Below are 24800 nucleotides of genomic sequence, written 5' to 3'. Positions count from 1 at the left end.
GGATCTGCTCAGCAGACACAGCCACCAAATGCACGAGTGGGAGTTACACCCATCAGTACTCCAACTGTATTTCCAGCAGTGGGGTCATCCAGAGATACACCTATTCGCCACAAGGGAAAACGCAAAATGGCAAAGCTTTGCCGCCAGGTTCCCACATCCACAGTCGCAGGGCAATGCGATATGGATGAACTGGTCCGGCAGATTTGCGTACGCTTTTCCCCCAGCACCACTGATACCGCTGGTGGCACGCAAACTGCGACAGCACTCACTGACACTCATCCTGGTTGCTCCAACATGGGCTCGCCAGCCATGGTACACCACCTTTCTGGAACTTTCCGTGGTGCCGCATCAAAGGCTGCGGATCAAACCCGCGCTTTTGACGCAGAACCATGGAGAAATTCAGCACCCAGATCCGCAACAGCTGAACCTGGCAATCTGGCTCCTGAAGTCCTAGAGTTTGGCTACCTAAACCTGCCACCTGACTGTATGGAGATCATCAAGGAAGCTAGGAGACCCACTACCAGAGCTTGCTATGCAGCCAAATGGAAGAGGTTTGTCATTTATTGCAACAACAATCGCATTAACCCGCTAGACGCATCTATTCAGAACATAATCTATCTATTACACCTATACCGATGCAATCTGGCATACACCTCAATACGTCTCCATTTAACAGCAATAGCAGCCTATCTCCAAAACAGGCAGCACCTCTCTTTATTCAGAGTGCCTGCCATTAAAGCCTTCTTGGAAGGACTTAAACGGGTGTGGAACCTCAACTTGGTCCTCACCAGACTAATGGGTCCACCCTTTGAACCTCTCCATTCTTGTGAGATTCAATTCCTCACCTGGAAAGTAGCTTTCCTAGTAGCAATCACTTCGTTAAGAAGAGTTAGTGAACTCCAGGCACTAACCATTCAAGAGCCATTCATACAGGTTCACGCAAACAGGGTCGTACTGCGTACCAACCCCAAATTCATGCCTAAAGTAATATCGCAGTTCCACATGAACCAAACCATTGAACTGCCTGTTTTCTTTCAGAACCCACAATGTCGCTGAAAGGATGCTCCACACACTAGATGTAAAAAGGGCCCTCATGTACTATATTGACAGGACTAAAGCCTTTAGGAAGACTAAACAACTCTTTGTTGCCTTCTCTCCACAACACAAAGGCAACGCCATTTCCAAAACAGGTATAGCCAGATGGATCGTTAAATGTATCCAAATTTGTTGTCAAAAAGGTAAACGCACATTAACGATTCCACCACGAGCCCACTCAACACGGAAGTTTGGGGCGTCCATTGCTTTCCTGGGAAACATTCCTTTACAAGAAATATGTAGAGCCGCCACATGGTCCACTATACATACATTTACCAAACACTACTGTGTAGATGTACACTCAAGACAGCAGGCAGCTGTAGGACAGGCTGTTCTCAAAACTTTTTCAGACTGCTGCAGCTGGCACGGGTAGCCGCCGCTAATAGGAGGTACTGCTGTGTATTCTATGCACAGATATGAATTCAGCAGCCCACATGCCTCAAACTGAATATGCTACTTACCAGTATGCATCTGTTCTTGGCATGTAGGGCTGCTGACATTCATATCGCCCACCCTCCTCCCCGGCGCCTGTCGCAGCTGCAGCTCTCAGAATTACTGTATAGCATGGTCATCACTTCCTGTATCTACTCCATCACTGCCACAATGGCGAAAAACAATCTGGGAATGGAGAGGATGCCCATGCGCACTGTGGTCCAGGGGAGGATCTCAGGATACTTCGAAGACTCTTCCAGGACAACAATGTGCAATCATCCGGACCCAACACTAGGCGGCGATCTATGCACAGATATGAATGTCAGCAGCCCTACATGCCAAGAACAGATGCATACTGGTAAGTAGCATATTCAAAACACACCATAGGTATAATACACCTAAATCTTTCTTTTTTTCTTTTTTTTTGAGGTAAAACTCATGAGGAAAGAAACACTGTGTAAAACACAGATCCATAAAACATTGTTAGCCTGCAGGCTGCATTGCAATACAATACCATAGAGACTGAAAAGCCTTGTACAGGTAAAAACTGGCACCGTGCCTTTAAGGCACCCCTAATTCCAATATCCCATCATGCCTCAGGGGTGACAGCTGGGTCAGTTCTTCTTTCCGGCTCCTTCAGTCAGGACCCTGGAATTCAGCTCTCTTCATTTTTGACTTTCTAGTCAAGAATTGTTACTTTTCAAGTGACTTTTTTGCTTCCTCTTAATATATCCTGTTGGGGGAAGCAGATTTCCTGTGTTTTCTGACAAGATTTAAGAACTTTTTTCTGTCAGAAAAATGCCGCCTTTGTTCATGCCCTGTCCTTCCTGTGGCAAAAAGAAGGCTTCTTCAGACACACACGGTGTGTATCGTCTGTCTACCAGATTCACACACTCCTGCGTCCTGTCGTCACTGCAAGGATCTTTCAAAGAGGACTTTGAAAGAGAGAGAATTAGGCTTTATGTCCTTTCTGAACGGTCGACGTCGAAGCAGCTGATCCCTGTGTGTTCTCAATCGGCGTCGAAGACTCCAGCGGCGGGATCGTCGTTGAGAGGTGAGGAGTCCAGGGAGAGTCATGCTTCAAAGAGAAAATCTACGTCGACACTTGATCCAGCAGCGAAGCGCTTTCGTTTGTCGTCGGCAACTTCGACGTCAAGAAAATATCGATCGGCGTCAAAGGATAGACATCGTCGAAATCAACATCAAGGCAAAAGACATTGCAAGAAGAACGTAAGCGTCAATCTACAGCGACGTCAAGGCAAAGATCGTCGTCAAAAGATCAGGGAAGATCTTCGACGTCAAGACCTGAATCGCTGTCGAAAGCATTACCGACGTCGAGACGAGGATCATCATCGGAACACTCTACGTCGAGGCAGGTGCCTCCTTCGGGGTCGACGTCAAGGCAGGTGCCTCCGTCGTCAAAGACCTCCAAAACGTCGGAGAAGAGACTGACGTCGAGGCGAAGTTCCCCGTTGGGTTCTAGACCTTCGTCCAGGCCAAGTCCTCCGTCGACAATGCTCTCGACATCGAGGCAGGACACATCGCCAGTTATCCACTCGGTGAAGTCCAGATCTCCGGTGACAGGCGTATCACCGTCGAGACGGTCCTCCGCGGAGCAGTACCACAAAACGTCACACATTCGATTGACGTTCACACCAGTGTTGAGACGCAAATCTCCGCATAGACTGATTTATACCACATCGGAACATGGTTCATCTCCACCTATTTCAATTTCACCTTCAGCTGGCTCAGGATCTCATTTGTCTATTTCAAGATCCGGATCGCCAGAGGTGAGGAGTCTCTCTCCAGCTCTTCCAGTAGAAAAGAGCCCTCAAGTGAGAAAGCCGACGAGATCATTAAGACAGGAGGAGGTTCATACTGAGTCACAGCCCCACCAGAGTACTGCCTCAGGACACTTCTATGGCACAGGCGGTTACTATTTCCTTAGCAAGATTGGGGAATCTGGCTCAACCGTTAAGACCAGCTAGTTCCCATTCTCGAGGAAGAGAATATCAACTGCGTTCACGTTCGCCCAGGAGACGATCCAGGTCCACCTCTCGCAGGAGAGAGTCGGTGGGATCGGAGAGAAGACGACGTAGGTCTCCTACATCCTCTTCGTCAAGCCAGTCGTCCAGAAGAGATTATTCACCCACACTCTCAGATACGCCACCATCTAGAGTTTCGCCAGTGGATGACATTAGCACCTTCCAAGATGTTTTGTGCAGAGGAGCGGCAAAATTGAACATTCCAATGCCTGTTCAGGAAACCACTTCCTGTCATTTTTGAGACCCTTCACGAACGGCGGCGTGTCGTCCACTGTTGCCTCTGGTCCCTGGGTTGCTTAAACCAGTCATGGATATCTTCCTCACGCCGGCAACTATCAAATCAGCTCCGGCGAGAACTAAAAAAATATCATCCAGCCCCGGAGGATACACTTTTTCTCAAGGCGGACCCTCCACCGGACTCTGTGATCACTGCTGCAGCCAGAAAAACTCACTCAGTGGCTTTGTCATGCACAGTGCAGCCGGATAAGGAAAGTAAGACACAAGACTCTTGGGGGAGAAGTGTATGTGGGTCGGTGGCCTCCAGCATAAAAGTGGCCAGTGCCTCAGCGCTTCTGGGGCGCTACGACAGATCACTCTGGAACTCTCTTCAAAGATTTATAGAAAAAGTTCCTCCTGAAGATAGAAAGGACTTTGAGGAGATATTGCAAGAGGGCAGTCTAGTCTCAAATCAGGTGATAAGTGCAGCAGCGGATGGAGCGACGCAGGCAGCACACTCTTATGCTCATGGGATTTCCGCCAGAAGATCATCTTGGCTAAGGCGAACGCCTCTGAAGCCTGAAGCACAAGCAAGAATTTTGAATCTGCTTTTCTCTGGGAGCTCTCTTTTCGGTTCACATACGGATGACGAGATGGCTCGCATTAAATCAGAACTCGAGACCATGAAAGCCATGGGGCTAGAGAAACGAAAAGAATTCAGTCGTCGTAGGGGAACCGACAGGCGTAGCTACCAACAGAGGGTTCAAACCCCTCACTGGCAGAAAAATCAAGACCAGCAAGGGCAGAAAAAGCAGCAATTTCAGTCCCGCAGATCATCTAGGGGACGTGGAAATAACCGCCAGTCCAGCGGCGGAAACAAGGCTCAAGGAAAGCAATAAGCGATCGCTTCCTCCAATGCTGTCCACCGCTCCGGTGGGAGGAAGTATTGCACAACATCTTCGAGAGTGGCAATCCATCACCAAAGACAAGTGGGTTCTAAATATACTGCGACATGGATACTCGCTTAGTTTCCGGAGTCCCCCTCCCTCGATCCACCCTGTACATTCATCTCATCAACTCAAGATGCTAAGAGAAGAAGTGGCGACCCTTCTGCTCAAATCAGCAATAGAAAGAGTTCCCAGGGCGCAGAGAGGGAAAGGAGTCTACTCCAGATACTTTCTAATTCAAAAAAGAAATACAAAAGAGTTCCGGCCCATCTTGGACTTACGAACACTCAACAAGCATATCCGAAGGGAAAAGTTTTGCATGCTTGCGCTTCACCAAATATATCCACATCTCCGTCGAGGAGATTGGATGTGCTCGCTGGACCTGCAAGTCGCGTACTTTCATGGTCCCATCTTCCAGAGTCATCGGAAGTTTCTAAGATTCGCAGTGGGGACCTCTCACTACCAATTCAAGGCTCTACCATTTGGCCTGGAATCAGCTCCTCGAGTGTTTACAAAATGCATGGCGGTAGTGGCGGCTGCACTGAGGCGCGCAGGAGTCTTCGTCTATCCCTATCTAGACTATTGGTTACTCAAAGGTCCATCGCCTCGGAGTGTAAACTCTCAGCTGACACGCTGCCTGAATTTGTGCCACCGATTGGGACTCAGGGTGAACTACAAGAAATCCACCTTCACACCAACGCAGAGGATTCACTACCCAGGAGCAATTATAGACTCCGCAGTAGGAAAAGTGTTTCCTTCGGAGGAGAGACGGTTATCCCTTGCCCAAAAAGGCAGGCAGATTATAGCCAACAGTCTGTCTACAGCACGGCAGATATCATCTCTGCTAGGGGCCATGGCATCTTGCATATTCCTAGTGCCCAACGCCATATTGCGGATGCGTTCTCCAACAAGATCTGGAGGACAAATGGAACCAAAAGAATTCCCTGTGGGAGGAAAAAGTCTTTCATCAGCGGTCAGGCAGTCGATCAAGTGGTGGTTAAAACCACTCAATCTTCAGGTGGGGATTCCTTTTCATCAAGAACCCCCATCACAGACGTTGATCACCGATGCCTCGCTGCAGGGTTGGGGTGCGCACTTGGATCCCTGCAGACTCAGGGGCTTTGGTCCAGCAGCGAACAGCTGTATCACATCAACATGCTGGAGCTCAGGGCAGTCCACCTAGCCCTCAGAGTGTTCCTGCCCTCAATCAGGACGATTTCCATTCTAGTACAAACGGACCATACCACCACGATGTACTACTTGAACAAGAAGGGAGGTACTCATTCCAGGACGCTCGCTGGAGGCTCAATCCCTGTGGCACTGGATCCTGGCATGGAACATTTCCATAACGGCGGTGCACCTGCCAGGCGAGCTCAACTTTCAAGCGGACTCACTCAGTCGACATTTTCAAGACCCAGAGGACTGGGTCCTCAACCATGAAGTGCTAGAGGACATTTTCGAGGAGTGGGGCCGTCCGCAGGTAGACCTCTTTGCGGACGAAAACACAAAATGCAGAGGCTTGGCCTCAAGGTACTATCGACCAGGGTCTCTTGGGAATGCCCTTTTGATCGACTGGTCAATGACATTTATGTACGCCTTTCCTCCTCACCCGCTAATCCCGAAAGTGGTGACCAAGCTGCAACACTCGACCACCAAGATGATCCTAGTAGCACCGGACTGGCTGAGGCAGTGGTGGTACCCAGATCTCCTTCACCTATTGATCTGGCCGCACAAGCGTCTGCCGTGCAGGCCAGACTTGCTAACCGAGATGCAGGGGAGGATTTACCATCCCAACCTTCCCTCGCTGAACTTAACAGCATGGCTCCTGAAGTCCTCCAGTATGGCCATTTAAACCTTCCCCAGGAATGTATGACCATATTGAAGGAAGCTAGGAGGCCTTCTACGAGACACTCTTACTTCTGTAAGTGGAAGAGATTTTATTTTTGGTGTATGCAAAATCAATCATAATCCTAGTAAATGTCAAGAAGACGTGATATTGCCCTATCTGCTTCACTTTGCCTGGGTGGGGTTAAAATTCTCCTCCATCAAAGTGCACCTAGCGGCCATTACGGCCTATAGGCGCGCTCCATCTCAACAATCATTCTTTAAGATTCAAGTGGTAAAAGATTTTTTGCAGGGACTCAAGAAGGTTTACCCCCCCAGTGAGGCCTCCCTCGCCTCCTTGGGAGCTGAATCTGGTTCTTTCTAAGCTTATGAGTCCATCTTTCGAACCCATACATAAGGCTACATTACAGCACCTTACGTGGAAAGCGGCCTTCTTGGTAGGTATCACCTCAGCACGTAGGGTGAGTGAAATACAGGCCCTCTGCTCAAAAGAACCCTATACAGTTTTTCACCTTAATAGGTTGGTGATGAGAACTCATCCTTCATTTTTACCTAAGGTGGTGTCCGATTTTCATGTGAATCGGTCTATCTCACTTCCAACTTTCTTTCCCAATCCCTCCTCGCCAGCTGAGAGGGCGTTGCATTCTTTGGATGTTAAACGAGTTCTCAAATTTTACTTAGACAGAACTAAGGCTGTCAGAAAGTCTGACCAACTGTTGGTGAATTATGGTGCTGTCCGTACAGGTTTTGCAGCATCTAAACGCTCTATTGGCAGATGGATTGTGTCAAGCATTAAATTAGCTTACCAACTAGCTCAAAAACCGTTGTGGCCTTTACCTAAGGCACATTCCACACGAGGGAAAGAGACTACTGCAGCGTTTTTCAATAATGTCCCACTCTCCGAGATCTGTAAAGCAGCTACTTGGAGATCTGTCCATACATTCACGAGACATTATTGTCTGGACTCGGACACCAGAGCAGACACTCAAGTAGGGCAAGCCTCCTTGAGGAATCTGTTCAACTGATTATTTTGGTTGTTATCTTCAATGTATAGTGCAGTTCTCATTTGCCTCTTGTGCACCATAAAGAGTAGAATACTTCTGTTTTAAATGTATACCAATTTCTTTGTACAGATTCGCTGACTTGGAATAAGCCTACTCTCAGTGGGGTGGCACCTCTCCCGCGAAGTCTTCACTCTGCCACCACCATCAGCAATAAGTAAGTTGAGAATCTTGATATATCCCCCCATATAAGTAAAAAGTGATTGTGCTGTTCGATCCTCTGTAGCGTCCAAAATAAGTAAGTTGAGAATCTTGATATATCCCCCCATATAAGTAAAAAGTGATTGTGCTGTTCGATCCTCTGTAGCATCCAGTCTCCCTGCTTTGCTCATGGAATCCCTCTTTCCTTCCGTAGGATGTATGTCTTTGGAGGCTGGGTGCCTCTTGTAATGGACGATGTTAAGGTGGCGACTCATGAAAAGGAGTGGAAGTGTACCAACACATTGGCATGCCTCAATCTAGGTAAGCATGCTGCTTTAAAACTAGCTACTTCTCCTTCAGAAAGTAATCCTGCATACTTATGCCATAGCTGTGGAGGCCAGAGGCATTGAATTTCTAGGTGTCGGTGGTGAAAAGCTCTGTTACAGCCTCTCTAGATACAACTGGCATGTCACTGAATACTCTTCAGGGTAACATTTGTATTTGTGCGGAGTTCTGTTTATGTAATTTTGTAGCTGATCCCTACTTTGGAAAACTCCGAATTCCTTAGCTCCTTTGGCATGCACAAGTTTGACATTCAGCTCCCAATACTGTCGCGTAACTTCTTACGGTAAACAATTTTAGCAATCCGTTTATTTGATTAATTTCTGCTTTTTCCTTTTCAAAACAGTAATCCTGTTATTAGCTGCCTTTGCTGCATTCAGCAAGTACATGCGTCTCTCTAAACTATAGAAACGATAAAGAGAGTTACTCATGTGTAGTGTAGATTTCTAATTCTGAATTTTGATGTTCGGTCTGCTTAGACTCCATGACTTGGGAGCACATCCTAATGGACACTCTGGAGGATAACATCCCCCGCGCACGGGCAGGCCACTGTGCGGTGGCAATCAACACCCGTTTGTACATCTGGAGTGGCCGGGATGGTTACCGGAAAGCATGGAACAATCAGGTTTGCTGCAAGGATCTCTGGTACCTGGAAACGGGTGAGTTGTGTCAGCTTGGGTAGTTGTCATTTTGCACTTAAAGTTGCATGCTACAATAAGGAGGGCTTCTTCTGTAATCTACAGCACCAACAGTACAGGTGCACTTAAATCACCGTGAATCTTGGTTGATTGTGCTTTTCGCCTGCATGTCTTTTAGCCCCCTGTGATATTTATGTATTCTGACCAAATTGTAACTCTATTGGGATAGTGTCTCTAAAATGTTAATTTTATTATATAAGATTTAAAATTTTGCTTCAGATTGAGACCCAAGTGCACACTTCTGAAAGCAGGGTGTACTCTGCCTGCTGTAAGCTTCCATGCTAACTTGGGGTTGAGTGTTTGTTTTATTGTGGCGTGTTAATCGAATATCAAATTGTGCTGTTATGTAGCGGTCTACTTTATCAAAATATTGTTTTTTTCATATGTTATGATATATTTGCAGTACTCCATATACTTTGTAGTGTGGTTGATATAATGTTTAATTTTTCTACTACCCTACAGAGAAACCGCCGCCCCCTGTTCGAGTTCAGCTGGTTCGGGCTAATACCAACTCCTTGGAAGTCAGCTGGGGAGCTGTACCGACAGCAGACACGTACCTTTTGCAGCTTCAGAAATATGACATTCCTGCGGCTACAGCAGCCATGTCTCCCACGGTTAACCCAGTTCCTTCTGTGCCGGTCAACCCACCGAAGAGCCCCGCTCCTGCTGCTGCAGCACAATCTGTGCATCCTATGCAAACTGGCATCACTCTCCTTCCCCAGGGTGCCTCGTTGCCCCCTACAACTGCCACCATCCAAGTCATGCCTTCAGTGCCAGGAAGCCCCTTACCAGTTTCTGTAGCCCGGGCCCAAGGTAAGTTTTTGGTCTGCGCTTTTACACTGCAGTCTCTTTGATCCTTAATCTGGTTTGTGCCATTAAAGTCGTGAGGAGGAGTGCAGCGTCAGCCATACTACATTGTTGTGACCGTAGACCTGCATTTTGGGAGGTTGTATTTCAGTGTAGTTTCTTTCAGCGTAAGATCTTAGGAGTACTGCTGCCCTACCTTTTCATTGCTTTCCTTGGCAGAACAAACGTAATCTTCTCTGCGTCTTATTTTCATATTTTATCTTTATTGGTTTTAAAGCCAAAGGCAAACACAGTGGGACCAAGGAGGGGAGGGTGAGATTTCGGGTCCTGATGCTTACAAGGCCTCTAATCTGCAATACTCTGACCTGATTTTATCCCGTTATTGTTTATTATTTTGTGTTCTCCTCTGGTTTATTTCCTGTTTTTCCATTTCTTCTCAACAGTTCCTACGGTTTTGAAAGTCACTGGTCCTCAGACCATGACCACACCTCTCGTGACCGTCCGACCCTCCACCCAGCTTGGGAAACCAGTTACAGTGACATCCCTCCCTCCCGGAGTACGCATGGTTGTACCAGCACAAAGCGCCCAGGGAACTGTGAGTTTAACAAAATTAGTTAATTGCAGTCTTTAAAAGACTTGGGATGGTGGCTTTTGTAGTATAGCACAGAGCGTATTCAAAGGCTAATGCAATTGCTTTGCCTAATATTGTCCAGCATTGTGGAACAAACCTGAAAATTTACATCCGGTACTTGTTACCTGTGGGGTTCCTTATGCACTCAGGTGCAACCACACCGGAACAGGTATCGTGGAGCAGTAAAACTGCAGAGCTCCCGGTCAATCTTTTGTGTCTGCACCTTCAGTTCTAGAAAAAACAGAACAACGAAAACCCACCCTAAATGTGTGAAGGCTACGGTAAAGGAAACCGTTCTCATTTCTCCCTCTTCGAACCGCATATCTTGAGTTTATCAAAGTAGCTGCCCCTGGAGATATGGGCTTTAATTACCATTTATGTGTTGAGATGCCGCCAGTCTCAGACTGCATGTTCGTTATGGAATAAAAGTCTGTATCCTGAGAAACCTGATCACTTCTACTGTGTGTGTATCACAAGCAGGCAGTGACGGTTATGCGTAATGGAGTGCCTACATGCACATTGCCCTATTCAAGTCTATTCTAATTCCATCAGTGTTTCTAGCAGTTAACAATGGAATCCGATTTGTTTGTGTCCTGCGATGTCATTCAGTGCCATCTATTTTGAGTGTTTCTTTATTAGCATGTACAGTCTTGAGCCTTTACCACTCCCCTGTGTTTCCTTCCTGCAGGCTATTGGCAGTAGCCCCCAGATGAGTGGCATGGCAGCCCTTGCTGCAGCGGCGGCCGCCACCCAGAAGATCCCACCTTCCTCTACCCCTGGCATCATGACCGTTCCTGCTGGCAGCACCATGGTGAAGACTGTCAGTATGTCACCTGGGACCACTACACTGGCGTCCAATGTTAAAATGGCCTCCTCGCCTATCATGGTATCTACCATACCTTCAAATAACTGCACCTTTTGAGTGTACAAGAGTATAGTGGAAGGGGTAAATGGTGCGCATAATTTAGCAAACATTCTTTTCTATTTGCCATAATTATTGGGGGTGGGGAGGCTGTTTGACGTGTGGCTGTAGTGGACATACTTTGCATACTCCCATCTAGTGTTTGGTCTGGGTAAGTGCAAGTGGTTCGACACGGTCATGGTGCTCTTTTTAGTTTGTATAACACTATTCCCCTCGTCAGTATTCTCGATCGCGTAGTCCGTTCTTCGTATCCAGTTGTATCAATGCCGTTCACAGGATGACACCCCTGGGCATTGGGGGGGGGGGGGTGGGGGGGGGGGCGGAGTACAAGATACTTCTGAGACACCTCTGACAGCGCTTTCATCTAGTTGCCGGTTTTCTTCCTTTAATCAGACGAAGTTGCGGACAGAGCTCCCCACACATTAAATGTCAAAAGAGCGGTTATGTTCTACATTGATGGCACTAAAACTATTTTAAAAACTAAACCGCTATTCAACCTTCCTCGTGAAGGAAATCCTATAACCAAATCGGGCATTGCCAGACAATAGCTTAGTGCATTCAAACATGTTATGCTAAAGCCAAAAGAGCATTACCTGTACTTCCTAGAGCACACTACACACAAAAAAAGGAGAATCTATGGTTTTCCTGGTAAACTATCAAATAGCTGACATATGGAAAGCAGCTACACAGTCTGCACCACACACTTTCACTAAACAATTGTGTGAATGTTTTAGCAGGTTGTGCTATGTAGACTTTCAAACCACAGCAACACCCACAGGTTAGCCATTGCTTCATAGGAAGACTGCTTTACAGTTTATGCAAAGCATGTCCATCTACAGCCATACAGGCCTCGAACAGAATATTACTTACCCTGTAAGCATCTGTTCGTGTCATGTGGTGCTGTAGATTCGTGTGCCCGCCGTCCTCCCGGACACCTGTGGCTGTTGCAGTTTACTACTTGTACATATGGACATCTCTTTACTTACACATAGGTTACACTCCATTCTCAACCGCCTACGGGAAATTAATCGAAAATGCGTATGGGCATCAACTTCATTTATCACTGAGAAGGCGCTCTACCGAGTGACTAAAAAGACTTCTTTGGCAAAAAACAACTTGCACACATTTGGACCCAACACTAGATCGCAGTATGCAGAGCATGTGAATCTACAGCACTACATGCCACAAACGTACGCTTTCAGGGTAAGTGACATGTTCCTTGTATTTCACCCCTGTTTAGAAGTTGCGAAAATGAGCCGTGCTAGATGGCTTGTGCAGTGGGGCACTCGTGGATTAGTATTTCACAAAATATGTCTTTCTATTTTCAGCGTGGCTTAAAAGCACTGTGTATGTATTAGTCATGCTGTCTGGAATGGGCCAGCTGATTTTTGTTTTTTTTCTTCTTTAAATAGGTGAGCAACCCAGCCACTCGGATGCTGAAGACTGCTGCTGCCCAGGTTGGCACCTCCGTCTCTTCTGCTGCCAACACGCAGTCCCGGCCCATTATCACTGTCCATAAGTCTGGTGCGGTGACTGTGGCACAGCAGGCTCAAGTGGTGACTACCATGGTGGGTGGGGTCACTAAAACCATCACTTTGGTGAAGAGCCCTATCTCCGTCCCTGGAGGCAGTGCACTGGTAAGACACATTTTTGTAGTACTCCTGTTATCCTGCTAGGCTGTGTTTTATAAGTGGTCAACCATTGGAGAGAAAGCTGAAATTATTGTTTTGGGTAAAGACTGACGATAGAGGATTGGTAACAGCAGTTGTGGCTTCCAGAGGGAGTGCTGCGTTGGGGAGGGGCAGGGTGGGGGGTAGTAACCTCCGGCATACGGCCGAACGCAGTGAAGTACATAAATAAAATGAATTGCATTGCGCGCGCTGCAACGCCAAATGGCGATGCAGCGCGCGCAATGTAATTCATTTAATTTATTAACTTACCTCCGACGTATACCGGAGTTTACTACCCCCCACCCTGCCCCTCCCCCGCCTCATCGCCACGCAGCACTCCCTGGAGGAGCCGCCACTGGGTAACAGTGTTCCAGTCAATTTGAAGGTGGATATCAAGTTCAAGGCAGTTATCCAGCAGTAGTGCTAAAGGCCAGGTAAATTACATTTCAAAAGACTTTATTTCACTGGAAACGCACCGTTGCTTACATGGATGAGAATATACAACTAGTTTTAAGGGTTAAGTGTTCCGTGTGAAATATACGCTTGCTCTCCGCTATAGGCATAACTTGCATGATCTCTTCTTTAGATTTCCAACCTTGGGAAGATGATGTCAGTCGTCCAGACCAAGCCAGTTCAATCATCTGCCATCACAGGACAGGCGTCATCTGGACCTCTTACTCAGATCATTCAGGTGCGTTCATAACATTTGGCCTAGTTGTTCAATTATCCAATAGTTGCTCTTCACTAAGGTACTAGCCGGACCAGTGGCTGAAATATTTGTTTTAGGTTTGGTCAGTCATAGACATTTGAAGAGATCAGTCTGCCGTTCTGCACTGCAGAAGGATTTTTCCATCAATCTGCCACTGGAGTACATGTTCCTTCCACTGTTGATGCAAAGCTTGCCCAATTCTGGTATCTGTTTTCCTGCCTCTGTGCTTCACTTTATTTTCTGTTTCTTCATATCAGACCAAAGGGGGTCTACCTGCTGGAACCATCTTGAAGCTGGTGACCTCAGCAGATGGGAAGCCCACAACCATCCTCACTACAAGTCAGGCTGGCACTGGCACAAAGCCCACCATCCTGGGAATCAGCAGCGTCTCCCCCAATACTACCAAGCCAGGAACAACTACAATAATTAAAACTATTCCAATGTCTGCGATCATCACGCAGGCTGGGGCTACAGGTACGGTGTACGCTTCCATGTTCAGTGTTACTTAACCTGTTGAAATACAATGAAATTGAGCTTATTCAGTGGATACTCTGGTCTCCAAGATACTTTGTCTAGTGCTTTTACAAAACCCTGCTGTATCGTATTAACACACCATTGGTGTTGTCTGGTTGAGTTGCGTCAATTTGAGTATTCTATTGAATATTTCCTTTATTTGTTCAATAGATTACATAAAAGTACAAATGAGGCATCTACAATGCATATAAAAGGATAAAATGGCAATACATGACTCTTTGTTAAGAAGAAAACCTGCTGCCTTTAGCTCCTCAAAAGGGACATTTGCGATACTGCAGCATGCTGAGGAATACAGCTGTGTCAGTTTTGATGGCCAGAAGGAACGTCATCAATGTGTTTCTAAAGTAATGTATCACTATCGTGTGGTGTGAGAAAGTGCCATCTTTCTTGCATGGTATGCCCCCACTTTTTGCTGAATGTACTTTGAGTGAGTGTGCCCTGGGCTCCTGCCAATCAGGTGCCCAGGGCCCATGTTCCTTCCCTAAAACCCAAATTGGCAAACCCTGGCCACATGTCAGCCCCTGGTAAATGGTACTCTAGGTACCCAGGGCCTTGTGACCAGGAAAGGCCTCGAAGGGCTGCAGCACTTATTGTTCCACCCTTAGAGGCCCTGTACCCTAACACAAACACACTGCCATTGCAGGCTGAGTGTCTGGGTACAGGACAAAAGAGTCAACATGTCACACATCCCTGTGTGCCATGCCCACAACATACACTGCCCTGGCATACATCAGCCACCCCTCTAGCTGGGTGCCCCATGCCAGTTGTGTGGGCACAGAAGCATGAGCCCTGTGCCCCTACAGTACCCAGGTCCGTTCCTTAGCACTTAGTGCAGTGCTGCCATTTAAGAGTATATGGTGCTGGGAGATAGTCTATGAATCAAAATAGAATGGACCACTTGTCCTGTGTTACCAAGGTCTTGTTGGTTGTTTCCGTCATAAAAAGACCCTCATACATCTACACAGGTCGAGGGCGGTATATTTTCATTTTCCGCCATTAGTGTACTGTTTCAGCATCATCGGGTCATTTTTTTGTAAAATGCTGACCTCCACCTGGAGGAAGACCTAGTTGGTACTAACAGTAGTGGTCAGAGATAAGAGTGAATATGTGCTTGTGATGAAGTGAAAGAAATGATAAAATCCCTAAGTCACTTTCAACCTCAATTTATTCGGAGGCAGTGATTGGGAAGTTAAAATGTGAGGTCGTGCGTTTAGAATGAGTAACTTATCGTACGCACTTCTGATTGGTCATTGGTCAACATGTTTCAGCCCTCTGTACAGTCTTGGGGCTTTCGTCAGGACCGGATTGTGTGTGTAGAAACTATTTTGTTCTGCACAGAATGGTGAACTCACCACTCTCAATTATGAGAGGTCAGATCAATAGTATCTGTACCTAGGAGGAAAAGAAAGACATTACAATATAACATGAGATGTTTTCCCATGTAATGTTTTAATTAGAGAATAGCTGAAACAGCGTTTTTAAAACTTCCGAATTGGGATAGTGTCGCGCGTTATTGTGCGCGTGATTAATAGTGGGAAAAGAAGAAGGCTAACATGGTAGTGCGGTTTAAAATTGCAGAATTACAAGTGTAATTATCTCAGATTCATTATATCGATGTGCACATGCTCTTCAATCATACACATTCCTCTTAGTGTCAAGTGACTTGCCGATATCAATGTTAAACTGAAAACTCAAAATTCCTGTTTCATTTATCGGAGGATAGGGGCATTTCTATCTTGTACACCCAAATTGTCGAGTGGTTCATGTTTAGGTTGCGCATCTCTAGTATGTCATGAATGTCGTTAGTAACTGCCGAACATTTAAATGAGATGAGTTTAATAGGAAAGAGCTTTGTCGACAAGACCCTTGTGAGGGTAAGTCAATGATAGGACGTTTTCAATGTAATGTTACTCATGGAGTGGGTCAATTATCTCTCAAAACAGGTTAATATCAGGAAGTGCAAGGACAGCTTGTTCTGTACTTTTCACACGCTCTTTTTTTGCAATTAAGGAAATGGGACAGTGGATGTTTTTCGATTGAAAAAAGAGGGAAAAATTATCTGTTTAGAGAGTGGTTGTTCTCTAATTGCGTGAAGGAATATTGTCAAAAGTGCAACGAGATCGTATTGGCATACACAGTGACAAAACAATAAACAAACCAAAAACAAACTGTTGTGAGGCATGGGAGACATGTAGCGATCTCATTCAGTTATGCGGTTTGGTGATGTTCATTACCTTAAGCGCTTGGTCTATACGCCTCATGGAGTCACCGGCAGGCTCTAGAATGTTAAGTTCATTCTAGGGGAGAGAATAAAAATCTACGCGTCTTACTTGGAACTCTGTGGAGTCTTCAGAAAGGTCCGCTTGTTCGCGGTTCTCACCCGTTACTTCTTCGTAATCTGCTTGTGCTGCCTCTAGCTACGGTGCTCCGTATGACGCGGGTGCCGGTCTCGGCTCGTTTATAATCCCGGTCATAATGAAAAGTAACAAGGGACTGTTGTATAAGTGGTTGGCATCAATGGTTGGCATGATGTTAATGGTTCTTAAATCTCGCTCATTATTGTAGTCTTGCCAATGGGGTTAATAAAATCGTTAATTAATGTTATCCTTTATTCTATTATCAGGCTGAGACTATACTTTATGTTAATTAGATGTGTGTAACCTGCATAATAATTGCAAAGTCCACAATAATTCTTGTAAGAGTTATTGATGATGTTCTCTCGCAAAAGTCTGTTTTTGGATTCAATTAGGTTTTTGTTAAAATTGGTTAGCATTGATATTTTGTTCGAAGGAAGGGCTGTTTGGTTGGGTGAGAGCCCAGTTTTCACTCATTTGAATTGACTGGCTCAGAGATACAAATGAATTCCTTTTGATACCCATGGAAGACAGACTTCAGTGGTCGCGGAGACAGATTTCCAAATGGGGCTATTATGCTTAGGAATTCTAACTTTTTTCAAGAAAGAGTATGCCAAGGGACATTATCGTTCATCCCTTCTGTGTCTGTGTGGAGACGATAAACCCAACGTTGTTCTTTTTCATAAAGAATCTTCTCTGCGTTGTAGGGTTTGGTTTTCAAAGTCTCCAGGACTACCCATTTTAGGTCATCAGGGTCATGATTTTGTTCGATATAATGATTACTCATTTTCGTGGTGATGCGTTTACAAGTTACATTACTCCTGTGCTCGCAGATACGGACCTTTACTTTTCGGCAGGTCATCCCTATGTATTTGAGACCACAGGGACATACGATCATGTAAATTACATGTGTGGTGTTGCAGTTCGTATGGTTGTGAGAAAGTGGCTCTGTATATACTGTTCCCTAATAGGTACAGGGTGTACAGAGTCCACAGTCCCCCAGAGGCTGATAGAGGTCAAAGTTAGGTATGACCTTACTCTCAAAAGTGGTAGCTTGGTCGAGCAGTAAGGCAGTACCAGAGGACAGTGTAAAGCATTTATTGTACACACTCAGTCAGCAAATGGTTTCACACACTCAATAACTGAACTCTAGGCCAATAATTTGTATATATAAAATATATGCTTGTTTTATTTTTAGAACCACAAAGGGGGGTAAAAATATACTTTCTCAGAATGAGAGGTTGAATATAAATACTTTTGTTTCAAGCAATAAATTTGTGTAAACAGTCACAGTTGGTTGCAATAAACAATCCTATTTCCTAAACATAACAATGCATTGAGCTCAATGGTAAATTCAGGTTATTTGTGATAAATTACTTTTCAGATTACTTTTGGAATTCCAGGTCTGGATCCTAGAACCAGCCTGGGGTCAGTATTCAGAATCAAGTGATGAAAGTCGACTTAATAACTGTAATGATTTTTAAATAATATTTAGCTATTTCAAAAGTTAGCACTTAGAAAATATTTCACAGAAAACATTCAATGGATCTCTATGGCAAGAATTCAAATTGCAGGTAGAGTACTTAATCGTTACTTTAGTAATCCAGGACTGGGTGCCTAGACCCAGGACTGGGGTCCTTATCAAAAGCAGGTAAGTAATTTCGTTTGCAGAAATGGTACGATTTTAAAAGGAATATTTCAAATTTGCAAAAGTAGACACTTAGAAGAAATTTCACAGAAAAGCAGACAATGGTTTCCTATGGGAGAAAAATGAGTTAGAAGTAAGTATAGTTGTGAACACTTTTCAGAGTCAGGGCTGGGCACCAAGATCCAGCACTGGGAGCTCACCTAGGAGCAGGTGAGTAAATTCGTTTTTGTCACTTGGCTGATTTTTGGTGAATTTTTACGGTTTTGAAAAGTTCACACTTAGAAGATTTTTGAAGAAAAAGCCAGTCAACGTTACCCTATGAGGAAAATGAAGTTAGCGGTTTAAGGGTAAGTACTCGACTGGTAGTGTTGAAATTCCGGGCATGGACTCAGGGGTCCCCCAGTGTCAGGTAAGTACAGTTGGTTCACCCTCAGCGGTTTCAGGACGGCCGGGTGCAGAGAGAGTTGGGCCCAATGTTATCCTATGAGGGATAGGGGGGCCTTGGTTGGTGGCTGCTGTCTGGCAAGCCACGCGGCTGTGGGAGCTGGGCTCCTGGTCACTTACTCAGGGCAAGTGGGGAAGTAGGTTAGAGTAGAGAGGGCACTGCCAGGGCCACTCGGGCGGCTGGGTGCAGGGTGCTTTTGAGCCTTAGGGCGCTCAATGGAAATCAATGGGAATGTTCCGGTTTGGAAAGAGGCTGCAGGCTCGGGGACGAGGATGTTTCAGGTGCCACCACCACTTCGTGAGGTAAGTTGGGTAGTTGTAGGTTAGGTGGGTACCCCGGGATTGGGCACAGGGGGTCGCAGGGCGCCGGGTGCAGGGGTGCCTTTTGACGTCGGGAATCTTACCCTCTGGTTGATCGCGGCTGGGGTGGCACTTGGTTCTGAGGCTGCAGGCTTCTTCCGGGATGTCGAGGGGGGTCCTTGGGTGCCGGACTCTGGGTCACAGTCGCCGTGGGGTCGTCCTCTGGGTCTTTGTCCACTCCGGCACTGGCCAGGCTTGGCTGGTGCAGAGTGTGTTGGGTCCGCGGTCCCGGGCTGGTGCCAGGGATAGCAAGTAGGTTTCTTGAGTAGAGCCTCTACTCGTGGGAGTCCCAGGGGCTTAGAGCTAAAGGGTAGCCAGGTCCTCCGGGGTTGGTGAGGTTGCTGGCCACGTGGGATGCCGCGCTGGTGCAGGTTCGAGAGTCGACAGGCCGGTAGGGCTGGGGCCAAAGCAGTTGGTGTCTTCTTCTCTTTTTAGCAGCTGCAGGGCAGGTCTTTGTTCTTCTTATCGTTTTTCTATCTGGAATCTGAGGAAGGAAGGTTCAGGGGGCCCCTAAATACTAGATTTAGGGGCGTTACAGGTAGGTGAAGGCCAGGGACCAATGGGTCCTTGTCCTGGGGTGGGTACACCCCCTATCCTGCCTCTCTCCTGTGGGAGGGGGGCAGTAGCCTAATCCTGATAGGGTAGGGCCTCCCATCTTCAAGATGGCGAGAGCCCGGAGATGTGCTTCACCTCGCCTCCCCCACCTGAGGGGTGGGGTGGGCAGGCTGGCACATCCCCTGTCCTTGTATGGGGTTTCCGGCCAAGCTTCCCGCCAGAGTGGGGGGTTGCAGTGGCCTGGGGAAACTCCAACTGGCGGCATGCCTTTGAAGCTTCCCTTTGCTCATCCTGGGGGAGGAGATTTCTCACCTCACCCAGGATGTGCATTGTTGCAGGCCCGGGAGAGCAGGGGCTCTCCCACCCAGGGGTCCAGCAACGTGTCTGCTGTGTGGCAGCCTGGGCAGCCTCAGAGCAGACGTGGATTGCAAGTTAGCTGTAAGGGGGCATCTTCTAAGATGCCCTCTGGGGTGCTTAGTACATTAAATCCTACACTGGCATCAGTGTGGGTTCAATGTGCTGAGAAGATCTGAAAGAAACACGTTAGTTAGATTCCTCACCTTAGAATATCCCCAGGCGTCAGACTGGATCCGGAAGATTTTTCGTCAGCAATACCCCTTGCGCGTCGCTAGGCGTCGTCTGCGGCTCCGCGTCCGTCGTCGGCGTCGTGCGCCGGGATGACGTCGTCGGAGTACTTAGACGCCGCCCTCGCGCGCTGACGTCAGTTCTTCTTTTTTCCGCGCCAGTAAGCGCAGATCCGGGAGAGCTACCCTTTTAGTCTTTTTTGACTAAATCTTTTTGATCATTTTTGATCCTTGTCTGTCGACATCTGGTGCCGGTAGGATGCCTGGGTTCAAGGCTTGTGAAGATTGTCATCGACTGATGTCGGTGACCGATCACCACCGCCGGTGCCTCTACTGCTTAGGCCTCGACCACGACGCGGAGTCGTGCAACGACTGTCAGGCCCTGACTTCGAAGGCTAGGCGGGAGCGGTCCCGCAAGCTTCTGGAGCTTCGCCACTCGGCTCCGCGTCGTGCGCGATCCCGGTCCAGGAGGAGGTCCAAGGATCGCTCGCGGAGCCTTAGCCGACGCCACCATCGCTCGTCGGGCTCAAAGTCGTCGGGTAAGTCTAAACACTCTAAGAAGTCGAAGCGGCGACATCGCTCTTCGGACTCCCCTCGCCGGTCGCGCGACTCGGCCGAGGGTCCAAGTGGTTCCACCCCCGCGGCTCCGGCGGAGCCGCAGGTGCCGCGTCCGCCCCCATACCTTCCGGTCCCTGGGGCTGACGCGGCGCCGGCGGAGATCAGTGCCTTCCTCTCGGCCATGAGGAGCCTGGCCCCGCCGTCGACGCCCGCTGGCGCGCCTTCGGGCCCCGCGGACTCGACTGGGCGACCTCGCGTGCCGGCGGCTCCGGCCCCGGCGCCGTCGACGACTCCGGTCTCGACGCCGCAGGTCCCCGCGGGGCCCTTGCCTGGGCCCCAGTCGACGCCGGTTGACCTTGTCACTCCTCCACCGGCGCCGACGCCTGAACCACCGACGCCGTCACCGGCGCCACCGACGCCGACGCCTGTGACGCCGACGCCCCGGTTTAGCCCTCATCCGGACCCGACGCCGGCACGGCGTCCGCCGACGCCGCATCCGACGCCGCTTGAGACCTACCATCTCTACAGTCCGGTTCCGATCATTCCTCCTGTTTATCAGGAATCGGAAGAAGGGGGCGACTGGGAGGGGTTCGAGGACCCTCTGGCTGTTCAGTCACAGCTTTCTCAGGACTGGGCAGATGAACTGGGGGAGGCCAGCGGGCTGGACACCTCGCCAGACGCTGGATTCACTTCTCCTCCGACCGTGGCTTCGGAGGAGGGTGCAGCATTTTCTGTGGTGCTGCGCAAGGCGGCTGAGGCCCTTGGGCTCGAGTTGCCTGCCGTGGCTGTGAGGACCAACATCCTCACTGAGGTGCTTCAAACCTCAGCAAGCTCCACTGAGCCTCTGCTGCCGTTCAACGAGGCCCTCACTGACGTTCTGCAGGGCACCTGGTCCAAGCCCTCCACAGTTCCTCCTGTGGATAGGAACGTTGCCAGGCGCCACCGCCCTGCTCCGGGCGACCCCAGTTTCCTGTCCCAACACCCCACCCCCGAGAGTCTGGTTATCCAGGCCTCTACTTCCCAGTCCTCCTTCCCGACCGCTCCGCCGGACCGGGATTCCAAGAGACTCGAGCAGTTTGGCAAGAAACTGTTCTCGTCCCTTAGTTTGGGCCTGCGGTCCTTAAATACCGCCTGTCTCTTGGACCGTTATTCCCATTCCCTGTGGGATACGGTGGAGGACGTGCTGCCCCTGTGTCCGGAGGAGGTCCGGACGCGTCTTACCCAGGCTTTGGCCGATGGGAGGGATGCAGCACGGCACGCCATAAGATGTGGGCTTGACACCACGGACTCGCTAGGTCGGGCGATTTCCACCACGGTGGCGCTCCGCCGCCACGCCTGGATGCGGTCCACGTCATTTTCCGGGGATGTCCAGAACACCCTCATGGACATGCCCTTTGATGGCACTCGCCTGTTTGGTGAGAAGGCGGACAGTGCGCTGAACCGTTTTAAGGACTCCCGGGCTACGGCCAAGTCCTTGGGCCTCTCGGCTCCGCGGGCGCACACCTCCGCTTTTCGCCCCTTTCGTGGCCAAGGAAGGGGCGCCTCCTCACGTCCGCAAAGCCACCAGCCGCAGAACCAACCTGCGCGCGGTCGCGGACGTGGCTTCCGCCGTGGCGGAAATGGAGGACGACGTGGTCAGCCCACATCCACCCCGGCAGCATCCGCCTCAAAGCCTTCCTAGTCCGAGCTTTCAGGCCCATACCACGCCAGTGGGCGGCAGAGTTCGCCATCACCTGCTCCACTGGCGGTCCATAACATCGGACAGGTGGGTGCTGCAAATCGTCCGAAGGGGCTACTCCCTCCCCTTCGAGACGACCCCTCCAGCCATGCCACCACAGCACCACCGTATCTCGGGGGATCATTTGGATCTTCTCCGCGAGGAAGTTTCGGCTCTCTTGGCCAAGGGGGCCGTCGAGCGCGTTCCGGGTCCAGAAGTAGGTCGTGGTTGTTATTCCCACTACTTTCTGGTTCCCAAGAAGGGCAAGGGGGGCCTGCGCCCTATCTTGGACCTCCGGAACGTCAATGCCTTCCTCCGAAAGGAAAGGTTCAAGATGCTAACGTTGGCTCAGGTTTTAGCTGCCCTAGACCCTGGAGACTGGATGGTAGCGTTGGACTTGCAGGACGCATATTTCCATATCCCCGTCCTGCCGGCCCACCGGCGTTACCTGCGGTTCACGGTGGGCCAAGAGCACTTTCAGTTTACCGTGCTCCCCTTCGGCCTCACCAGTGCCCCTCGGGTGTTCACGAAAGTGATGGCGGTGGTCGCAGCTCATCTGCGCAGATCAGGGGTCCCAGTCTTCCCCTATCTCGACGACTGGTTGTTGAAGGCGGGCTCGCCCCAGGCAGTCGTCTCCCACCTCCAGACTACGGCGGATCTCCTGCATTTGCTGGGGTTTTCCATCAACGTGCCGAAGTCACACTTGAGTCCCTCTCAGAAGCTCCTCTTCATCGGAGCGGTTCTCGATTCGGCGCAGTTCCGGGTCCATCCTCCGGAACAGCGGGTCCGGGATATACAGGCCCTGATTCCCATCTTTCGGCCTCTATCCCGGGTTTCGGTCAGGCTAGTGTTGCGGCTTCTGGGGCTGATGGCCTCCTGCATCCTACTAGTGCATCACGCCAGGCGGCGCATGCGGGCTCTGCAGTGGGACCTGAAGTTTCAGTGGGCCCAGCATCACGGCAACCTGTCCGACCATGTCTTGATCTCGGAGGGTACTGCACAGCAGTTGCAGTGGTGGCTCACGGACCGCGAGTGGGTCAAGGGCAAGAGCCTCTCCCTTCCCCAACCGGAGCATGTCGTAGTGACGGATGCGTCCCTCCTGGGATGGGGTGGCCATATGGGAGAGGCGGAGATCAGAGGCCTCTGGTCTCCGGCGGAGTCTCGTCTCCACATCAACCTGTTGGAGTTGAGAGCGATCCGGCTTGCACTGAAAGCCTTCCTTCCCTCTGTCAGGGGAAGTGTCGTGCAGGTGTTCACGGACAACACCACCGCCATGTGGTACTGCAACAAACAGGGCGGGGTGGGGTCGTGGACCCTTTGTCAGGAGGCTCTGCGCCTCTGGACATGGCTGGAACACCAGGGCGTCACCCTGGTGGTTCAACATCTGGCGGGCTCTCTGAACGCCAGAGCAGACGAACTCAGCCGCCGGTGCATGATGGATCACGAATAACGTCTGAACTCCGAAGTGGTGCAAGGCCTCTTTCAGCAGTGGGGAGAGCCTTGGTTAGATCTATTCGCCACCGAAGAGAACGCGCAATGTCAGCAGTTCTGCGCGTTGGAATTTCCAAGGCGGCACTCGCTCGGCGACGCTTTTCGTCACGAGTGGAGTTGCGGTCTGTTGTACGCCTTTCCGCCTATACCACTTCTGCCCAGAGTGCTGAAGAAGATCAGGCGCGACCGGGCCCAAGTTATCTTGGTGGCTCCGGATTGGGCACGAAGATACTGGTATCCCGAGCTACTCAGTCTGTTGACCGATCCCCCGATACGTCTGCCCCTTCGGGAGGATCTTCTGTCGCAGCAGCAGGGGACGGTCCTCCACCCGAACCTGTCCAGCCTCCACCTCCATGCGTGGAGATTGAGCGGCGGCAGTTGATGCCATTTGACTTGCCTCCTGAAGTCTGTGATATCATTCTGGCAGCCAGGCGTCCCTCCACAAAGTCGGTATACGCCTGCCGGTGGAACAAATTTGTGGCATGGTGCACAGCAAAGGCTGTGGATCCCCTTTCCGCCCCTCTTTCTGAGGTTCTCCTCTTCCTTCTTTCTCTGGCCCGGCAGGGCTCTGCCCTGGGCACCCTGAAAGGTTATCTTGCTGCCCTCTCCGCCTTCTTGCGGCTTCCTGATCAGCCTTCTCTTTTCAAGTCCCCTGTAGTGTCACGCTTTCTCAAAGGCATTACACACACGTTCCCTCCTGTCCCTTTTGTAATGCCTCAGTGGGACTTGAATCTGGTTTTGACATTCCTGATGTGCGCTCCCTTCGAGCCTCTTCACAATTGCCCTCTTCGTCTTCTAACTCTAAAGACTGCTTTTCTGGTAGCCATCACCTCGGCTAGACGGGTGAGTGAGCTCCAGGCTTTATCTTCAAAGCCTCCTTTTCTATCTGTTCATCCGGACAAGGTTGTCCTTCGGCCTCGTCCCTCCTTTCTTCCTAAAGTGGTGACTCCATTTCACCTTGGGCAGTCTGTCACCTTGCCCACCTTCTTTCCGC

At 49.4% G+C, this 24800-nt stretch overlaps 1 protein-coding gene across 1 annotated transcript in view; it reads left to right on the top strand.

Moving 5' to 3' along the window:
* The window catches only part of HCFC1 (host cell factor C1), a 272045-nt gene that overhangs the window by 50282 nt on the left and 196963 nt on the right, over nucleotides 1–24800 (top strand). The window contains exons 5-13 of the mRNA XM_085629740.1: nucleotides 7714–7798; nucleotides 7997–8103; nucleotides 8604–8783; nucleotides 9285–9635; nucleotides 10073–10224; nucleotides 10949–11146; nucleotides 12595–12819; nucleotides 13439–13543; nucleotides 13819–14035. Of these exons, the coding sequence (XP_085485866.1) occupies nucleotides 7714–7798; nucleotides 7997–8103; nucleotides 8604–8783; nucleotides 9285–9635; nucleotides 10073–10224; nucleotides 10949–11146; nucleotides 12595–12819; nucleotides 13439–13543; nucleotides 13819–14035 (1620 nt within the window). The remainder of the gene's footprint in view (nucleotides 1–7713; nucleotides 7799–7996; nucleotides 8104–8603; nucleotides 8784–9284; nucleotides 9636–10072; nucleotides 10225–10948; nucleotides 11147–12594; nucleotides 12820–13438; nucleotides 13544–13818; nucleotides 14036–24800) is intronic.

Source organism: Triturus cristatus, chromosome 10 (genome assembly GCF_964204655.1).
Source record: "Triturus cristatus chromosome 10, aTriCri1.1, whole genome shotgun sequence".
Taxonomy (NCBI): Eukaryota; Metazoa; Chordata; class Amphibia; order Caudata; family Salamandridae; genus Triturus; species Triturus cristatus.
Note: the sequence above shows the minus strand (reverse complement) of the source record. Positions and strands in the feature narration are given on the sequence as shown.